Genomic DNA, 19,751 nt, shown 5'->3' on the forward strand with positions numbered 1-19,751 from the left:
TTTGGAGTTTTGCGTTGCTTTTCTTCAAACTTCTAAGCTAAAAATCCCCCCACCCCCCAAAGCCTCTCATTATCAGGAGATGAAATTGCAGCTCCCACCTGCGATCGGGGGTGAGCAGCACTTTGAAGATGCTCTGAAATGTGACCGTGTATGCCTGCTCCCTTAGAATGATTTGCTTTGATAACCCCCCGTCTGATGTATGCAAGAGTTCCATACTCTTGTAGGTCTCAGGCTGCAGCTTACACTTAGCGTAAAAGCCTTTTGCTGTCTTTGAGATGCACAGCGAGTCGCCCCCACCCTGACACACACACTTCCATTCAGTGCCATTCAATGCTGGGATGTGATTGATTGGGAAGTGCTACATGAGAGCAGGGCCGTTCAATGCACACCACTCTTTTGTCATTCACAGGGTTCCTGCCTGCCCAGAGAGAGAGAATGTCATGTAATCAGATTAAGAGAAGTGCTGTCACAGGACAGGATGGCTAACAGCTGGCCCATAAGCACCCTGATTTACTTTATGCTGCTTACTGCATACTCCTAAAGGCATAGGACTTTAGTGGAAGCAATTTGTTTTATCAGTCCCAAATTTCCCAGGTTGTTTATCCTCTCCTATCAACAATATGGGTTTTGGTTTGTAGCGTTCCACCACGGCAAATAAATATGACAGGTTTTTGTGTCTTTGAGGTGAATGTGTTTAATACCTTAGAAATTGCATGTCCGTTGCAATCTCATCAACTGCTCATTTCGGCTGAATTGAAAATCTAAATTCTAAGAATGTATTTCCTGTGCAGTTACACATGCACACACACACACACACACACACAGACTGGTTGTTTCATCTAATAGTAAAGCGTTTGGACTGAGATTCTTCTCGCCAAGAGCTCTTACTGTTATTAAGAGCGCAAAGATGGAAGGCGGTCTTGTCAGAGCTCATCTAAATCTAGGTATGACATTCCTCTAAAGCTGTCCTATCATATATCTGCAGTCATTAATTCAATGCCAGTCACTCAATCACTAGCCTCTCGTTGATAAATGATGGAATTATATGACTTATAGGTCAATGATGAGGTGTTCATTTTATTTTTCTGGATGTAGTCATTTATTCAAAAATATATCACAATGCAGTACATAGAGGCAGGATTGGAATATGCCTCTTCTGTGATTAATATGTTAATAAGTCCAAAATGCCAAATGGATATATATAACTCACAGATATATTAATAAGCAGATGCAGTGTTCAACTTCTCCACATATATCACTGCTACAGCCATCTTGAAAGAGTCAACAAGAGCTGGATAAATGGATGTCGAAGCTTCAGCAGTGAGCTTCAATTAATTGTAATTCCGCAGGCAGCGTTTGGTTGAACTCATCACAAATAATCAAACTGGCAGACCTAATGAACGCTGCACTGTAATTACTGTATATTCTATAGTGGATATTGCACTGCCATTATTAGCTAAGTTCATGTATTATGTCTGCTGAAACAAGCTTAGTTTGTTTGGGTGCCGTATGTAATATTGAAATGGGTACTGCAGTCCAGATTCAAAATATTGCTTCTTCCATCCCGTGGGTTGTCAGATTGAGGAGACGCAACAGGTATAAGAGCAATTAACACTGGAAGGCGACGTGCCTTACACTGTAAGTTGATGAGTTAATTTATCCGTGTTTTAATATTCCTCTGGTCATAGAGCTTTTTAGATGGATGCCGAGGCTTTTTAGGTCGGGTAGAATCTGCAGTCTCTGACCCAGTTCGTTTACTGGCTTCCATGGCTGCGATACGCTGTGATCCACTCTCTAGCAACCCGAGGTGTGTAAATACTATTGGTTGAACTGGCAGTGGGCGGAATCACAATGACCAAAACAAAAACATGCATTCCGACACGGAACACACATTTTCAAAGTAGAATAACTGGCTTTAGTGTTGTTTTTCGGAAAAACAAGTATGTGAACTTAGCATGTTTTCTAAATATCTGTGAATGTGTTATAGTGTTTTTATGCTTGGGTACAGTCAAAATATTACATACAGCACCTTTAATATGCGTCAAAATCACTATAAAATGCTTTTGGTGTCCTCATCAGAATCACTTAGTCATCATGAACATAATACAATATAATGAAATTCTGAAATTATATGATAAATGACCTAACATTTGCACATATACAGTCTCTTGAAATGTATTTTTCTCATTTTATACCATTTTCTTTGATTGGATGTGTGTAATTTTGGCATGTCCCTCACGCAGCTCAGCTAACTTCAATGAGTGCAAAAAGTGGTTAAATAACACAATATTGAAATAATTTTTAAATATTTTAATTGCCCTCAGCCAGTTGTTAATAAGATTGTTCATTTATATTGTATTTTCATAATAATATTAACCATTTTGCATGTGTCCCTGAAATTGCTGTCCACCCTGTCATGATAAATTGCAAATGCCCGTTTAAGAAACCCTCTGATCAACTCAGTGAAATCTCCACCCCCATTTTGCCTTTCTTCTGTGGAGGTTAAAACATCTGCTGCAAGTACACTAAGTATCTACACTTATATTTAATCATATTGTGTTTGTAGTTGCATGTTGCCAAGCTTAACATGTCGACCCTGTCATAGTAAAATATAAATTTACATAAAAGTTTTTCAGAAATTCTAAATATATATTTTAAGTAGTACACATTCAGCTTAAACAATGAACCACTTTGCTGACTGAAGGTACACCATGTGTTTATTAAATGCTAACTTTAACCAAAAATGTCCACCCTGTCACCAAGCCTTCCATGACAGGGTGGACATGGTACACGCCAGGGGGGACATGTGCATGGTTTTCGCCAAATTCTGATAATGTTTTAACAAAGGCTATTAATTTTAAATATTCAATTGTTGTGATTAATTATAGGGGGAAAGAAAGGTTGAATTGATAAATGCATTTAATGCACCCCAGCTCAGAACTGTATGCTATCTTACATTGCATGCAGTTGCTTAGTGATGAACATGATGGAAGGCAACGACTGTTCAACATCTGTGATGTAGCCTATTAGAATGCAGTTAGAATGTACCTAACATTCAAGATAAGTGGGCAAAAAATGCCCAAAGCAAAAGTGCCATTTTCCTGAATATCTGCTCGATTACAAATGTGATATTGACTTTATACAACAGTTCAATAAACAAACAAATGATAGTTACATTTTAAACCCAACACTGTCAATATTGTCTGTTTTTGTTCTATTTCTCCAAAGAAAATAGTTTCAAAAAATCCACAGTGAAACTGTTGTGTATCTCTGAGCAACACAAAGTGGTGTTTCGTTACTGAATGACTCCGTGTTTTTAACAAATCTAGTGAGTGGTTTTAGTTTCATATTTAGAGTATCATTTCATTTTGTATTACTTTCAAAATGAAATATTACATTTTTAAAATCCCCATTAATACCCTGAGTTCAGCTCATGAAATATGGGGGCAAAAACAAAAGTGTAGCGTTTATAATTTTGTTCAGTGTAATAAGGTATAAGGAAAAATGGCCTTATAAATGTAAAAATGCCCTTTTAAATCAATTTACAATTTACAATTGGAACAAAGGATATATATTTCTGAAATCATTCTTTATATCACTTAAGGGTTTTTTGTTGTTCCTGTTGTTTATCTGATGTCCTCTTCACCCATTAATGCATATGTCCACCCTGTCATGCCAAGGTCCAACCTGTCATCTTGTTGTCCACCCTGTCATCTTCATCTTTTATGAAAATTAACAAATTATTTAAACAAGTTAGCAAAACCTTTTCTGTGATTTCTTTATAAAGAAATGAGGGCTAGTTAGTATTCATTGAAAGTTTGACCAGATATCTTTGTCGTTTGATTTTATTTAGAAAAGAAAGTCCAACTTTAGCATATTTTATAGGGATACAAATATGTTGCAGTAATTTCAGTTTTTCAAAAGACTTTTCCCACTGAATAAAAAAAATTGTTGAGAAAGGGACAAATTATCTTTCTGAAAATCTACATTTTATAATCATTATGTTATGAAAATGTATATACTCTACTTTGAATTTGTCCATGACAGGGTGGACATATTTTGTGGTTTACTCGAAAATTGTCTGCTTGCAGTTATTTTATAAAAAAGTGCAGGAGCTTGACCAATATGCATTTCTAACAGCCTACAGTCTCCTTAATACAACAAATATGAAGTTTAATAAAAAATCTCATATTTTTATTTTGGAAATTGTGACGTCTCAAAGGCACTTTATAGTGATATTGACCCATATATACTGAAATAGATTGCTATGCAAATAATTGCTGTGATATACATGTTATAATAAATATCTGATATTAATTGATATGGATATTTTTGGATGGCTAGACTCATTTATGTTTTCTATCCAGCTTCGGTTTATGATCACTAGATTTAAATTGTGTTTTTCCAATATTTATCATCTGCAATGTGCAGAATTGTCTGATGTATATGGCTAATCAAATCTGGTACAAATTGCTTGGAAAAACCTGCTACTGCATGTTGCAGGCCACATTTACAGATTAAAAAAAAAAAGTGTGGTGGAACCAACATACAAGAAGCCATTTTGTTGTCATGTGAGAAAATAAAAAAAAATCAAGAAAATCCAAAAAATAGGTGACTGATATCTTTTTGTAACATGGAAAGGTTATTTCAGATTCTCTATATAAATGGTATAATATATATTTTTTAAATGCACATTTACAAAAAAGTATTTACTATGTATTCAAGGTACTGTATAAGGAAAATATGGTTAATATAATGTTATTATATTTCATTATTTTGCACAACTTGACATTATCATTAAAAGTCATAAAACTGCACATTACAAATGTATGAAATCAACAAGAATTAATTGAAATGTGGAGTTGAAACACCACCAAAGATTCAGGAAGACACATTAGAATGAATGATAATGAACTAATGAAATTCTGACAAAGTGATCTTCAATATTATGAGTATGTAAACCATCTCAGTCATTCAGAGAAAAACAAGCCTCAGCCCATATTTTCACACATCTATTTCACATAGAAACCTCTAGTTGTGGCCTCTCCTTTTATGCCCCTCCATCAGAAAGCGAGCAGAAATGAGATGTGAATGGGCCCCAGTGTTCAGAGAGCCTTAAAAACAGCTCTCTTGTTCTAGCCTTCCCCCAACTTCCTAGACACATCATTGAAGCAGCCAGCGAGTGTCTTTGAAGAGAGGACTGTACAGTGATACAAATGGCAATCCCGCTCTTTCAGGGATGCACTCTCCGCCCCTGCCTAGCCCTTTTTCTTTTCAAATCCCATATTTTCTGGAATTCAGTGGCCTGACACAGACCAGCATGAAGGGGAGGTTGAGGTCTGGGAAGAAGGAATTGCTTCCCTGGAGTGGGGTGGGGGAATCAAGAATCTTTAAGGGAAGCAGGAACACATAGCCTCTTTATGTTTTTTGAGGGTGGCATTGCCTTTCCCTCGTCATCCTCACCCTAGAGTCCCTCTATTCAGCCCTGGGGAGAGAATGGAGGGGGTTATGAGACTGTCAAGGCTGTTATTGTGTAGCTTGGGTTGGGCAGGCGGGATTGGGAGACTGGCAGATAGTTCCGACACACAGACAGCCTTGTTAGCTGGCATCCACACTGAAGGAAAGAGAGGAAGACAGACTGGCTGATGTCAAACGCTACTACTCCATTGCATCATCCTCTTCCTCCCTTCTTCATTGTCTTCCTCTATTACTAACAAAGCCTCTATCCTAAGCTCAGTAATGAGTATCATGTATTTCCCTTCCTTTGGCTTCAGCTTCAGAGATATTAGAGGAATAGTTCACCAAAAATGAAAATACTGTCATAATTTACTCATTCTTAAGACTTTCATTGATCTTCAATACAAAAATAAAGATATTTTTCATATTCTCTCATAAATTTTTCCATTCTTTGAAAGAATATGCAATCAACACGTCACGTTTCAACAAGTAAGAGATCCATTTCAATTGAGGGGTTTAATCCAAGTCTTCTGAGGAGACACCGTTGCTTTACATGATGAATACATTTGATTTAGGCTTTTATACACATATAAACATTATTCTTGAACTGTGGCATACCAAGTCAAACAGTAGACAGTTTTCCCATGGCAACCATTTTGGGTGTCAATTTGCAGTAAAATGCTATTATTTCTGAATATATTGATGTATTGCAAAAACAAAAACTCAGTATGCATAATCTCCACCATTCCCTGAAGGAGACTGAGAAGTTTGGGGCCGGCGCCATCTAGGGGTGGCCAGAAAATAGTATTATGTGCTTCAAAAAAAATTGTATATTCTTAATTGTTCTTCATCTCCTTAGATTCCCTTGTACATGACGAGTATGATGATACCAGACATGCCATTGTTTGCTCTACGGCCTGTCCGCCATTTTGATTTATCACATAAAATTTCAGCAAATTGCTTCTAGGTCGTTCGGTGTGATCGACTTCTTTGTTATTGGGAAAATGGCAAAATGTTGATTCTTCACGCCAAAGGAACACAGTCACATGTTTATTTGGATATAAATGGATAACTCTTAAATGGATTGAGATGTTTTTAACAAAGTTACACACTTGTGTAAGGCCTCAGTCGGAGGACACACAAAAAAGTTAGCAGAACTGGGCCACTATTATGGGTTATTGGTTCTAACTACAGAACTATTCTGCCGTGCAAAGGCAAAAGACCGTAACTTCGATTTTTTTCGAAAATGAGTTATTGATATTTTTGGGACATTCAAGACATCATTTATCATGTGTATAAGTATCCTGAGTCAACTTAGTTGTTTTTCCGAGAAAATAATGAGTCGCCTTAACCGTAACTTTGAAAAGCCCCGGAGAAACCAAGGCAGAGCACCGTATAACACCAGTTACGGCTCTTTCACTTCGTTTGGAGCGCTCAAACTGAGTTACGGCGTTCTGACTTAGTTTAGCCGTTCGTCAATATGAAGTTACGGTGCCGATTTGGAGTTATACGGTGTTCTGCCTTTGTTTTGCTGTCCATTAAAGTCTGCCACATTTTAATTACAGTGTAGACAAACGAATTAGATAGATTGCGATCTACCAAACAGCTCCATATAACAAAGCACTGTAAAGACTAGATACCTTGGCAGCAATCGTAACTTTGAAAAGCCCCGGAGAAACCAAGGCAGAGCACCGTATAACACCAGTTACGGCTCTTTCACTTTGTTTGGAGCGCTCAAACTGAGTTACGGCGTTCTGACTTAGTTTAGCCGTTCGTCAATATGAAGTTACGGTGCCGGTTTGGAGTTATACGGTGTTCTGCCTTTGTTTTGCTGTCCATTAAAGTCTGCCACATTTTAATTACAGTGTAGACAAACGAATTAGATAGATTGCGATCTACCAAACAGCTCCATATAACAAAGCACTGTAAAGACTAGATACCTTGGCAGCAATATGTAATCGTGAATAACCTTTAAATATTTTTTTTTCTTTTTGTAATGCAGATTATTCACCAGGCTGTCACTTCTAGTTGATGTCACTTCTAGCTGGACGCGTGTGGACTCGAATGCCGTAGCTAGCATGATAAATCATAAAATCAGTAGCCTACTAACAGTTTGCATTTAAATCCATATCCTACCTTTTCTTGTAACCCGATAAAATTAATCCATGGCGATGAACGTCATCGGAGATGTTTAATCCACTAGCATTCTGAACATTATTCCTGCTTGCTGGCGTTCACATCAATCCACAAGAAGACTTAAACTACTTCAGTCTGTGTGCACTGAATTTATTTAATACACGAGTTTCACAATTTGAGTTGAATTACTGAAATAAATGAACTTTTCCACGACATTCTACTATATTGAGTCACATTACTATATGCAATAGCCTATATGAGACAGCCCATGGTTACTAGATTTTATACAGGTGTTACTATAACGATTTTGTAAATGATTATGATGATGATCATGATGATGATAAATGATGATCAGCAACCAAATATTGATAATGTGGAAGTTATTGCCTTTTGCCTTGGTGTGACTTCTCACGTTTTGCAGACAATGCAAAGGCAGAGTACATTAACTTCAAAACGGGGGTAAAAATCAAGTTTGAGCTCACAATTTTTTAACGTAGATAATTTTCATTACTAAAACATCTAATTGCCAAATTTTCAGTGTCCTACCTATAATTAGTTTGGCTGGACAAGTAAAAAACTTTAAAGTAATTTTTCTCAGTTTCACACTCTAGTGAGTTAAGGTCTTTTGCCTTTGTAGGGCAGTATTGGTCCGATGACCTTAAAACTAACATACAGTGTCTTTGTCTGAGTTGCCATCATTGTCCATGTTGACAGTTCTGTATCTTGAGAAACATGGCCACTATTCTGATGGCAACATGTCTTAAGCCGCTTTTCCACCGAAATTACCTGGAACAATTTGTCCCAGGAACTTTTTTCCCCCCAGACCTGTTGCTGTTTGCTTTTCCACCGCGGTCTAAAGTACCGAGAAGATTAGGCAAATAGTCTGGTGACTGCGCGCGTTTCTCAATTCCAAGTATGCAAATTTCGGACTTGCTTCCTCGGTAGTTCGGACTTTGCATGTTCGACTTAGCAGTGTGAACTCCGGGGTAATTCTGCAAACAACAGCATACTTGATAATGTCAGTCAACTCACCTTGGCTACTGCAATTGTCCTCACTGTATTTACAATAAGACGAAATATGATATCAAACACCACTGCCTCTTTTCGTTTTCATTTAAACATTAATAGCCGCAGAAATGTAGTTCAGGGTATGTACATACTGTACATTAAAATGAAAGGAAATATTATATCAAACAGTATTGCCTCTTTTACAGTTTTTCTGAATTGCTAAAGCACTAAACCCCATTCTCTGATTCAAATTCTCACTAGCGTAAACCAATTTGTTGCTCTTTCTGCTAAACCGTAAACACGTTCAGGCAGTTAGGCTCTATTTGCTAATCTCATGCACTCTTTTTGCAAAACTCTAAACACATTCTCATTCACTTAAACACTGATCACACTGGGATGCATTTGTGCTGCAAAATGCTAAACACAATCGGCAAAAGTTAAACACAACTAAAGCACAGTTGTCATCGATTACACACAACGATTCAAAATTGTTCACACTTGTTTCTAATGATGTGATCAAATAAACTGTACAAAATATGAGTCAGTTCAGAGTGCACAAGTGGCACAGGTGACTGAATGATGATACGAACAATAGATGGAAACAATCTGAGAAGGAGAGGAGCAAGAGTACATGTAAGAAGTGGAGGATGAGGAGAGAAAGAGTAAGGCTTAGAGAGTGTTATCAATGCTGGATCTGTCAGATCAGAGGGTTTATTCTCTTTGTCTATCAAAATAGACAACATTACTTGTGATGTGGACAAAGTCCTCAGGCCAGACTCAAGCACAAAGACATTATGCTGAGACAGAATGAATCACTCATTGACCCTGATTTTACAATTGCACAACTTACAGTATTTGAGTGTACTGTAACATGCTATTCATTTAGAGTTTTATTTTTGATTTTGAGTGCAAGTGAAATGGTTTTGCAGTGATTGTTTGATGGTGATGGAAGAGTCAGAGGTTTCGTGAATTTAGTTTGAGTATTTGGATTTGTGTTTAAGGTTTTGAGAAAATGAGTCATGGCTTCAAGAAATGTGTTTTAGCAATTCAGAAAAACTGTAATAGATTAATAGAATAAAGACCAAAGATTACATGTTAGATTTACCGAAAACAAATTATATCTTATGTTTAACCACTACAGAGACATCAGAGGCAGCGGCAAATGTCAGAAGGACTAGCCAAGGTGAGGCTGATCTCGTCAGGAAACATGAGCACTGAGCGCCAGCTGATCGCGTGGAGCTCACGTCTCCGAAATCAGTGAAGCACATTTTCAAATAGGCGCTGTCTTTATAAATATACCGCAGATTTGTGTTTTAAACAACTACATTCTCGCCTGAAATACTTTTAAAACTACATTTCATGACACAATAACAGTAATATTTAAAAATGTATGCAAATATATGGTGGTTGAAATACAATGCTGCGTGAACTCAACCAATCAGCATGTTCAGCACCCAAGTCCCCACCATGAAAAAGTACTACCTCGCGAGCAGGGACTTTCTGAGGGAAAATTTTTACCCGGAACTTTATTTAGATCCTGGTTCCTGCGGTGGAAACACACAGAGTACCGGCCCAAAGTCCCTAGTTCCTCACCCAAGTCCCCACCATGAAAAAGTACTACCTCGCGAGCAGGGACTTTCTGAGGGAAAATTTTTACCCGGAACTTTATTTAGATCCTGGTTCCTGCGGTGGAAACACACAGAGAACCGGCCCAAAGTCCCTAGTTCCTGGGGAAAGTTGCTGCGGTGGAAACACACAGAGTACCGGCCCAAAGTCCCTAGTTCCTGGGGAAAGTTCCTGCGGTGGAAACGGGGCTTTTGAGGACATTAGGATCAGGGTCTTATCAATTTCATCACCAGAATAATGTGCTCAGTCATTATTTTTACAGATTGTGGGCTTGACCCCAATAGATGCTACTTGCAGCTATATTTATTATTTTATTTATTTAGTTTTATGGATGTTTATCATTTTTAACTAGGAAACAAGACAAACATACATTTGTGTGCCATTCTAATATACAATAGATTACTAAAAATAAAGTAAGCATGTGAAGTTTTAGGCTCTTGGGAACGCATGAAATTTGAAAATTTTGATATTTCAAACATGAGGCTTTCTGATGAGCTGTCCAGGTGACAGGGTAGATGAACGTAGGGCAAAGCATGGGATGGACAGCATTGTGCAATCCACCTGACGGTTTTAGTGATGAAAGAAGGCGAGGAAATCTCCAGCAGGGCTCGAGACTAAAAAATCAATTAAGGAGCCAATGGCTCCTATAAGAAACAAAATTAGGTGCCAAATTATAATTTTTCCTTAAGTGCCACAGAATAAACACGTTTTATTTATTTATTTATTAACACATTTCAGTCATAGATGTCCTGGGGACTAAGGTTCACTTAAAGTGGAAACTAAACATCTTTTCCAACTTGAGAACTGTGTACACAGAATCTGTGCCAATATCACAGACTATAAATATGTCAGCATCACTTGGCCACTGAGTGTAGTTTAGGCTCCTCCTCAATGCATCCTATAAATGCTGTCATATGTCCTGCACACATCCAGTCTGTTTTTCTTCATTAGTAACATGCAGTTATATAGGAGATGTTGAATTTTAGCTCCTTGCATTCTTTCTTATCATGTAGACAACAGGTTAAGTAAAAATATGAATATGCAATATAGCGCATATATTTAGTAAAATGCTCCTCGTTATAGTTATTTTTTCTAGCTGACTAATGAGCTTATGGATGCCAAATAGTTATTCTGAGGTAAATGATTGTTACATGGTATTGTTTACAAGCTATACGATTAGTTTTCCGCAGTTTGAAAAGACTGAATGAGCGATTACATGACAGATTTCAGTAAGTTGTACTGTGGGCTATCTTATAATGTACCTTTTGATGTTCATTCATGTTTATTTCGTACTACAGTAATAAAGAGAAGAATCTGATGGGTTCACGTGCCGCTTGAATTGAGGCGATAAATCGATCGCTCATGCTGCATTAAAGAGCGCCAAAATGGTATTTATTGTTTGAATTTCGTTTCGTCGAATTTGACAATTTTAAAGCTGATACTTTGTTTATTAAAATGTAACAAAGCAGAAAGCTTATAGTGATTATTGGACGGCAAGTGCTCTACAAATATGAAATTCATGCATTAACAGAACACAGCATATGGACTAAAGATCTTGTTCTAGATAAAGAAGCCATATTCGTATCGATTATAAACGAGAATTGATATTGCTAATATCCACACAGATGATAGCTTTACCTGTTGTAGTTTGTTCAAGTTGTGCATGAAATAGACACTGCTTTTCTGCATGCTGTACTTTGCACGTCTCCGTCATTTTCGATCTGCCACAACTGTTTTTCCACTAAGTCTTTGTGCATTGTCTTTGTGCATCGTCTCCGTTTATTACGTCAACGTAACAAAATATGAGATTGCAAAACAACCAGGAAAAAAGGGCATTACATGGACAATTTTAAATCATAACACGTAAATTTAGATAGTTGCCAGTGGCGATCTCACCAAAACCTTGCAAATTAATATTTTTGGTCAGAAATGCGACCATTTTAGACGCAGTCTGGAGCCCTGTCCAGAGGGTTTGTTGTATGTGGTTATATTCCAGCGTCAGCTCCTGCCGAACTCCAACCAGCTCAATGTCATGTCATTGGTGCTGCATTGATCGATATATGTGTGTGCGATTGAGCCAAAAAGTGTTTTACAATGGTGGAATGTGAAGTGCAGGATTGGCCTGAGACAGAGCTTTCACCCTCTTTCAGCCTGCTTTGTGAATGACACCTATTGTTAAAAGCATATAATAAAGTTGAAAACTCTTACAGGAGAGTCTGTGTTTCATCACCTTTAGTGATGTTAAGTACTACTGATATTGAAAATCACCTTATGAGCTTTTTTTCTGCACACAAATTGCCTGTGGATAGCATATTCCATTCCCCAAGGGGATAATAATATTGTTATGTATTGCATTATCATCAAATTAACACGTACCATCATCTCTAGAGACCATATATGATGCTCAAAATGTACAGATAGCAGATTACAAATACATTGCTCTGTGTGTGTGTGTGTGTGTGTGTGTGTGTGTGTGTTTTCTTTAAAGCTGGGTGTAAAATCTTGTACAATTCTGTGAGAGTCCTATACAACATAAACATAGTGGAGTGATGCAACAGGCAATAACAGGTTGAAGCAAAAGCAAATATAATGGCTCAGTTCAACCTCCGTATGACCCCAGTGCTTTGTAAATTCTACAAAAGCCCTGCATAAAACCATGAGGCATAAAAACCATCTTTAAAAAATCTTAATTGCTTTCCAGAGAAAACATTTGCTATCACATTTCCAATTAAAATACATCCACAAACCATGGAGAATATATTTTTAAATGTCGCCTGTGGGTTGGTTTGCTTCATGGTCCTTGCATCACGGACACCCCCAATTTAAATAGAACCATTTTCAGTCCAAGCCATTCCTAAAATGTGTTGTTTTTATGTAAAATGTTTTATACAAACATTATAACAAATTAATAATAATAACAATAAAACAAATGTAAAAATTATTATAAAATAATTAAATAAAAAAATCAAAGGATGTAATTGAAACCCATATTCATAATTATTATATAAAATATGCTGAAGACATGTCATTGTAATGGGATGTTGACAAAAAACCATATAAGACGTGGTAACACTTTATTTTAAGGTGTCCTTGTTACACGTTACATGTACTTACTATTATAATAACAATACATTATGCATAATTACATGCAAGTAACCCTATAAGCCAAACCCTAATCTTAACCCTAACCTTATAGTAAGTAATGCATAATTACACTGTAACAAGGACACCTTAAAATAAAGTGTAACTCAAGAGGTTTTACATTATTACTGTATTATTATGTAATATATTATGTAATTCATTTAATTAGAATGTTCAAATTGCTGCTCTTTTACACCTCTAGTTGTGTGCTTAGGTGAGGTCTCCCAGTGAATAATCACATGTTTGGTTGTGCTCATTAACAAGCATTTGAAAAGCAAAATGCAGTGGTGTGTTTTGCATGAATATAAGTGAATTAACTCATTTGATTTGATTCGGCGTGCGGCTCAACGTCAATATAAAGTGACATAATGAAGTGCAGAATGTCTGCCAATGCCCTTGAGGTGTTCAGGAAAGCTGCTCTCTTTAAACCTATTTCTTTTATCTGTGCACGCTCCTCTGTACGGGAAGCAGCATTTCAAAATACATGCTTTATTTGATATGCTAATACATTACATGCTGTTCAATTGATTTGTTCCTGATGAAAGCACAATAAAAATGGATTTGTGGAGCAAGATGGTGAACCTTCCTTTCTGTCTGTGCAGGAAGAGCACTCACTTCACATTACAGTTGTTTGCTGATATAAAGAGGTGTTTAATCACTGTCCATTCAACATGCTAACAAGCTAACGTTAAGCTGTGTCCAAAAATAAGGCAGCTGCCTCGCTTGCGTTTTTGTATAAAGATTCCTCCCAAGGAAATTCAAGTGAGCTTTAGACATACCCAAGCAACTTATTTCTTGGAGGAAATGGAATCAACCACTTCATTAGATAGCACCAACCGCTGACTTGCATGCATTGTGGGATATCACAGGCAGTGAAGGATACATTATGCTGCCTTCAAAAGCCAACCAGATGAAGGCAATGCAAATATATAGATTCGGACATGCCTTCCTACTTCCTAGCTTTCAGACACTGCTAGCAAATTGAGATCACATGCAATCGGTCTGTAAATAAAGTTGATATTGCCCATCATTCATTGGTTCCTTGATTGTAGAGAAAAATTATCTTCAATTGTAATGTGCTTCTGCTTTATTTGATCACCATGTTGATCATCTGCCACAATCAGTACTGCACATTCTATAAAATATGGCTTAATTTACACATGGTGTAGCAATATTGCAGCACATTTGGTGCCTGCTTAAACGGAATTGCAGGTGGTTATTGAATAAGATGCAGGGGTTTGCACCGAAATGCTACATGTTAAAGTCGTACAGCTGTTTAGTGAATCCCCTCTTATCTCTCTCACCCACTCTCCCCTTCTCTATTTCAGTCTCTCGTTTTCTCTCACATACGCACGAACACACAGTGCCACACATGTTAACACCAGCCCTGCAATTTGAGGCCTCCCCTCTAGAGATGTCAGGTTGTCAAAGTTAACCATACAGTGTCGGAGTGAAGACAGGAAGCAATCCAGATAAAACATTTAACCTCTATGTATCAGAAAATTAATTTCCCTGTTATCAGCGCTAATAATGGCTCTTCTGGAGGCAACATGTAGATTAACATTGTCTCAGTCATGTTTCTCTATTCCCTGCTAGAAAATCTGGTTAGGAATTCTGGTTAATAATAATACGCAATAATGTGTTTGAGCACAAATATTGGTCAGCACACTATCAATACAGCATTCTACATTAGCTTTTATTATTTTATAATGGAGCATGTTTTTCTTGAGATGTCCTTCAGAAGCAGAATGCTGCCATTTCTACTATTCTTCATGTTTTATTTCTTTATGATTAACGTTTGTTCAAATTACAAAAAAAATTATGAAGAAAATGTGAGTGGCTGTGTTTGCAGTTGCCAAAGTATTTGGAGTATTTTAGTGCATTGCTATGCACTTGCAGGGGTCTTAAAGTCCAAAGAGATCCCCCCTCCATGATATTCTGGTTTCAAGATAGGCCTTGAGTGTCTCATTCAAATAGAGTCCATGGGATTTTTTCACTTATTTTTTCACATCTACCAGGCAAAAAGTCAGATTGCTCGAAAAATAAACAGTACACCTTTCCTCAGCGAGCTGCTCAGTGTGAGGTATTATTCAAGTCCATTGCAAAAACAGTGTGAGACCAATTATGAAGTTAAAATGCATGAGTTTGTTTGACAAGAGCCTTAAGAAGGATCCTCAGGTGCTGCAGGTTCTCTTAATGCTATGTGTCCTCACTCTGTTACAGGGTTCCTCAGCACAGGAGACCAGGCTGCTAAGGGAAATTATGGGCTTTTGGATCAGATCCAGGCTCTACGTTGGATAAGCGAGAACATTGGCTATTTCGGCGGTGATTCCAATCGCATCACTGTTTTTGGATCAGGAATTGGTGCCTCTTGTGTGAGCCTTCTGACCCTGTCCCATCATTCTGAAGGTAGGAGAACATTTCATTCCATAGAAGAATAAGAAAAGTCCTTGTCAAATTAAATTCCCTTTAATACTCAACTTTGCATAATGATCTTTGCGTCATAATGTAAAGGATTGGGAAAAAGTAATATTGCAAGTTAAATACTTGAGCTCTTTCCATGGATAACTGTCAATTAGCATGAAAAATCATGTTGATTTATCACTTAGTTTGTAAAAATGAATGAAAAAATCCATTAACAGTAATAAATTACTAATATATTGCCATATCATTGCCATTATATAGTTAGATTGTTATAAATACTTATTTTAAAAAGTATTGACAGTAGACATTCATAGATGAATTATCACAATATAATTAATAACTATAATATAAAGAATAACAATATAAAACAATATAAAGAATAACTATAACACTTTAACCCATATCATAAACATGTAAACTATAATTACTAATAATTATATAAATAAACCTAGTTACTTGTGCAGAAGGAAACAGACAGGGACATGGACAAGACATGATCTAACAGTCCATTTACATAGAAATAACTGCATCCACTGTACTCACAAGAGTAACCAGAAGTACTTTTTTTTCATTTATTCTATTTTGCAAACTAAGGCAAGAGTCGAAATTACCTTGTAATCAACATTTGCTGTCAAAAAGTTATATTTAATTCCTATGATTGTTATTAGTGTTTCCACACAACCAGTATGCACAAAAGTGTTGTCTTTACTTATTTATGGTTGACTAAACTGTTTAGCATGTGTGCTATAAATTCATGGTGGACAATATAAATGAAAGACATGTTGCAGATGTGCTGATTTTCTGTCGACAACCTGTTTGTGATTTTGCATAAAACACCAAAGTGCTTTTAATTGATGCCAGCGATGATGGACGTTAATCCAGCAGTGAATTGCAAACAAAGTGTGTAAATTAACATGCATAGTTATGTATTTATGCAGCGATAAAGAGACAGCAGTTTTCCACAGGACTTACCAAGGTTACATTTATCATCTTAGCAGTTGTATATTATTGTAGCAGACTCTAGATGTAAATCTAAAACACATTCCCAAGAGGCTTTTCTGAGATGTGAGACATAATTATAGAAATGTCAATTAGCTTTGTGGGTTTCCATGTCATCCAATTGACTGTTGAAATTAAATCATAAAATGTAAAAAGACAAACGTTAACTGTAACTATCAACTCGTTTGAGATAAATATGTATATAATATAAAAGCAACACATACATTATAAAGATTCTAGATATATTTGAAGCTGTGACATTGTACATGTTGAGATACAAGCAGTTGGTATTGTATCAGGCAGGCTGTGGGAGACTATTGTAAAGGAAGCCACTGTAATTATTTGACTGTCATGATAGATAGATAGATAGATAGATAGATAGATAGATAGATAGATAGATAGATAGATAGATAGATAGATAGATAGATAGATAGATAGATAGATAGATTCTCTATTAAGCGATCATTGAATTTTCAGATAAGGTCTAAGGCTGTTTCTACACTTTGCTTCCTGCCATGAATCATTTTGCATGTTTGTTTGCGTTCTCCAAATTGCATCAATGCCTTATTAATTGCTTTGATTTACTTTGGTTTTGGATACATTTATTTGACCATAAATGCATTTTCTATTCAAATATTCCATTCCAAGCTTCATGTAGCATGTTATTATACGGTCAACCGCCTCATTCCTTTTTCAGTAAATTGGATATTACTGATGCTGATGTTTCCCCTGAATAGAAGTATTTTCTCTACTTGGTTTGATGAGATAAAAAAGCAGTATTGAGGGAGCTGGGTTTTACTGACAGCCTCTATAAACTATCAAGATCCTTGAAAATTGAAACAGGAATCCTGCTATTGAAGAAAGAGGTACTCACCACAACTACCACCAATATCAATCAGCTAGCTCTGCAATAGTTCTCAAAGTTGTGATTTTAGCCATCACAGCAAAGGAAAGGAAAAGGATTACCAAATTATAATGGCAAGGCTTAGAGGAATGCAGCAGTAAAGAATCCAGCTACTAAAACTAGATGTCATCACAACTTGCATATTGAGAAATATAGTTGCTATATAGTGCTTATATTAGCACAAGTACTACAGTTTAAACTAAGGCATGATATTTGGGAGACAACTGAAGAAACATGTTCAACAAAGTGCTTGTGTACCATTAGTGAGAAAGATGTCCAGGCCAGGTCCATGTACACTCTGGAGATGATGTTTGAAGGGTTTCAACTTATTTTTGGTTGAGAAGCTGGTAAGCAAATGTAAGTAACAGAGTGATTTTTAACATTTGTGATTGATAACCTGGTAAGCAAATGTATGTAACAATGTGTTAATCTGCAAATGAACACATCATTGTACCTGATTTTAAGAAACATCTTAGCAACATTCTCACAGATCATGCAAAAGAAAAAATAAATTTTCTCTGCAAGATAGGTGTGCTGTCTGAAAATGGCTTGTTCTGCTAATTGGCAGAAGACACAATTGCCCTTTGAGTAAAGGAAAGAACATCTTCTGATGAAATGGATTTCATGCACTTTCCAGCTATTGGACAGGACAAATCTGAAGCTGAAATCCCACTGCAGGTGAATCCCACCCACAGTGCAAGAGCCATTCACATTTCCCCTGACCCTGATCTCCGAGAAAACACAATTACCTGAATCCCATCACCTGAAATACCAAAGGGCCGGTTTAAAAAAACACTTCAGCTCTATCCTCGCAGTGCAGTGTGTGAGATTGAGTGTGATGCTTGTTTGGCAAGTGTGTGTTTATGGTGGTGTTAATGAGGCCACTGTGACCTGTCTCCTCCTTGCAGTCTGGCTCATCATCTTATGGGGCCCACATGGAGCTCGCCCTGTCTGGGCGTGTGGCAGGCCAGGAAAGAGGGCTTCATCTATCAGCCCACTCCACCGTAGGAGTTAGCCTGCCCGCCAGGCCACCGCTGTGGGATGGATTGCAGATGCATCCCACTGTCCTCCTCCATCATCAAGTTTAAGGGCAATCATCTGCCTCGCTTCTTTGATGGAAATGGGGACCTTACGTAAAGGCAGAAAACATAGGTGGTTTGGTTTTCGTTTATGGTTCTTTTATTTTTTGTTTTTGTATATTTAGTTTTTGTGACATGAGGCTAGGATGTACTCACATGATCTTACATCCATCTGTAAGTATTCCCATAATGTGATTTGCACAAGTGGAACATGATTCTAGATCAACATCCTTTGTTGCACAGCAATCCTATTAAATGTCATTGCCCCTTGATCTTCTGGTAGGTTTAGGTCAGGGTGACCGATCTTGCTCCTGGACGGCCACATGCTTTAATGTTTTTGCTACAGCCAACCAACCATCTATATCTTCTGATTTTAGAATTAGGGCCAGGTCTTACAAAGACATTCTTTTCAGCCAATCATTGCTGCCCGGTTTTAGGTGTAGGGCTGTGGCAGGGATGTTCAAACCTGCTCATAAAGGGGCAGAATGCACACACCTGAACCACGTGATTAAGATCCTCAAGACCGACAGCTATGTTGAAGCAGAATGGAGCTAAACTCTATAAAAAGTTGACTTTCCATGAGTAGGATTGGACATGTCTGGTTTGGAGTTTTTGCTAAAGCCTAAAAACTATAATCAAGTTAGTCTGTACCTGTACCTTCTGATTTTAGAGTTAAGGGCTAGGTCCCGCAATAACATACCTATCAACCAGTTATTACAGTCCATCTGATTTCAGGGGTAAGGGTGCGGGAGAAAAGTTCAATCCTGTTCCTAGAGAGTCAGATTTCAGCTTCAACCCCAATTGAGCAAACCCTGTTGGAGCAAATTGAAGCTAAATTCTGCAGGAGAACTCTCTGTAGGAAGTTGGCTCTCCAGGAGCAGGGCTGGACACAGGGGCGCCGAAACAGGGAGAAGATTAGGACAATTCCAACCCCTGACCTCTGAAACCTTTTGAATGTGATTTATACCAAGGGGGGC

The 19,751-nt window shown here is 37.4% G+C and overlaps 1 protein-coding gene across 1 annotated transcript in view; it reads left to right on the top strand.

The window, feature by feature from the left end:
- Positions 1-19,751, top strand: part of LOC107554648 (neuroligin-3-like) — a 196,718-nt gene that overhangs the window by 81,234 nt on the left and 95,733 nt on the right. The window contains exon 3 of the mRNA XM_016237232.1: positions 15,592-15,777. Within this exon, the coding sequence (XP_016092718.1) occupies positions 15,592-15,777 (186 nt within the window). The remainder of the gene's footprint in view (positions 1-15,591; positions 15,778-19,751) is intronic.

This window comes from Sinocyclocheilus grahami, unplaced genomic scaffold (genome assembly GCF_001515645.1).
Source record: "Sinocyclocheilus grahami isolate Dianchi unplaced genomic scaffold, SAMN03320097.WGS_v1.1 scaffold509.1, whole genome shotgun sequence".
Taxonomy (NCBI): Eukaryota; Metazoa; Chordata; class Actinopteri; order Cypriniformes; family Cyprinidae; genus Sinocyclocheilus; species Sinocyclocheilus grahami.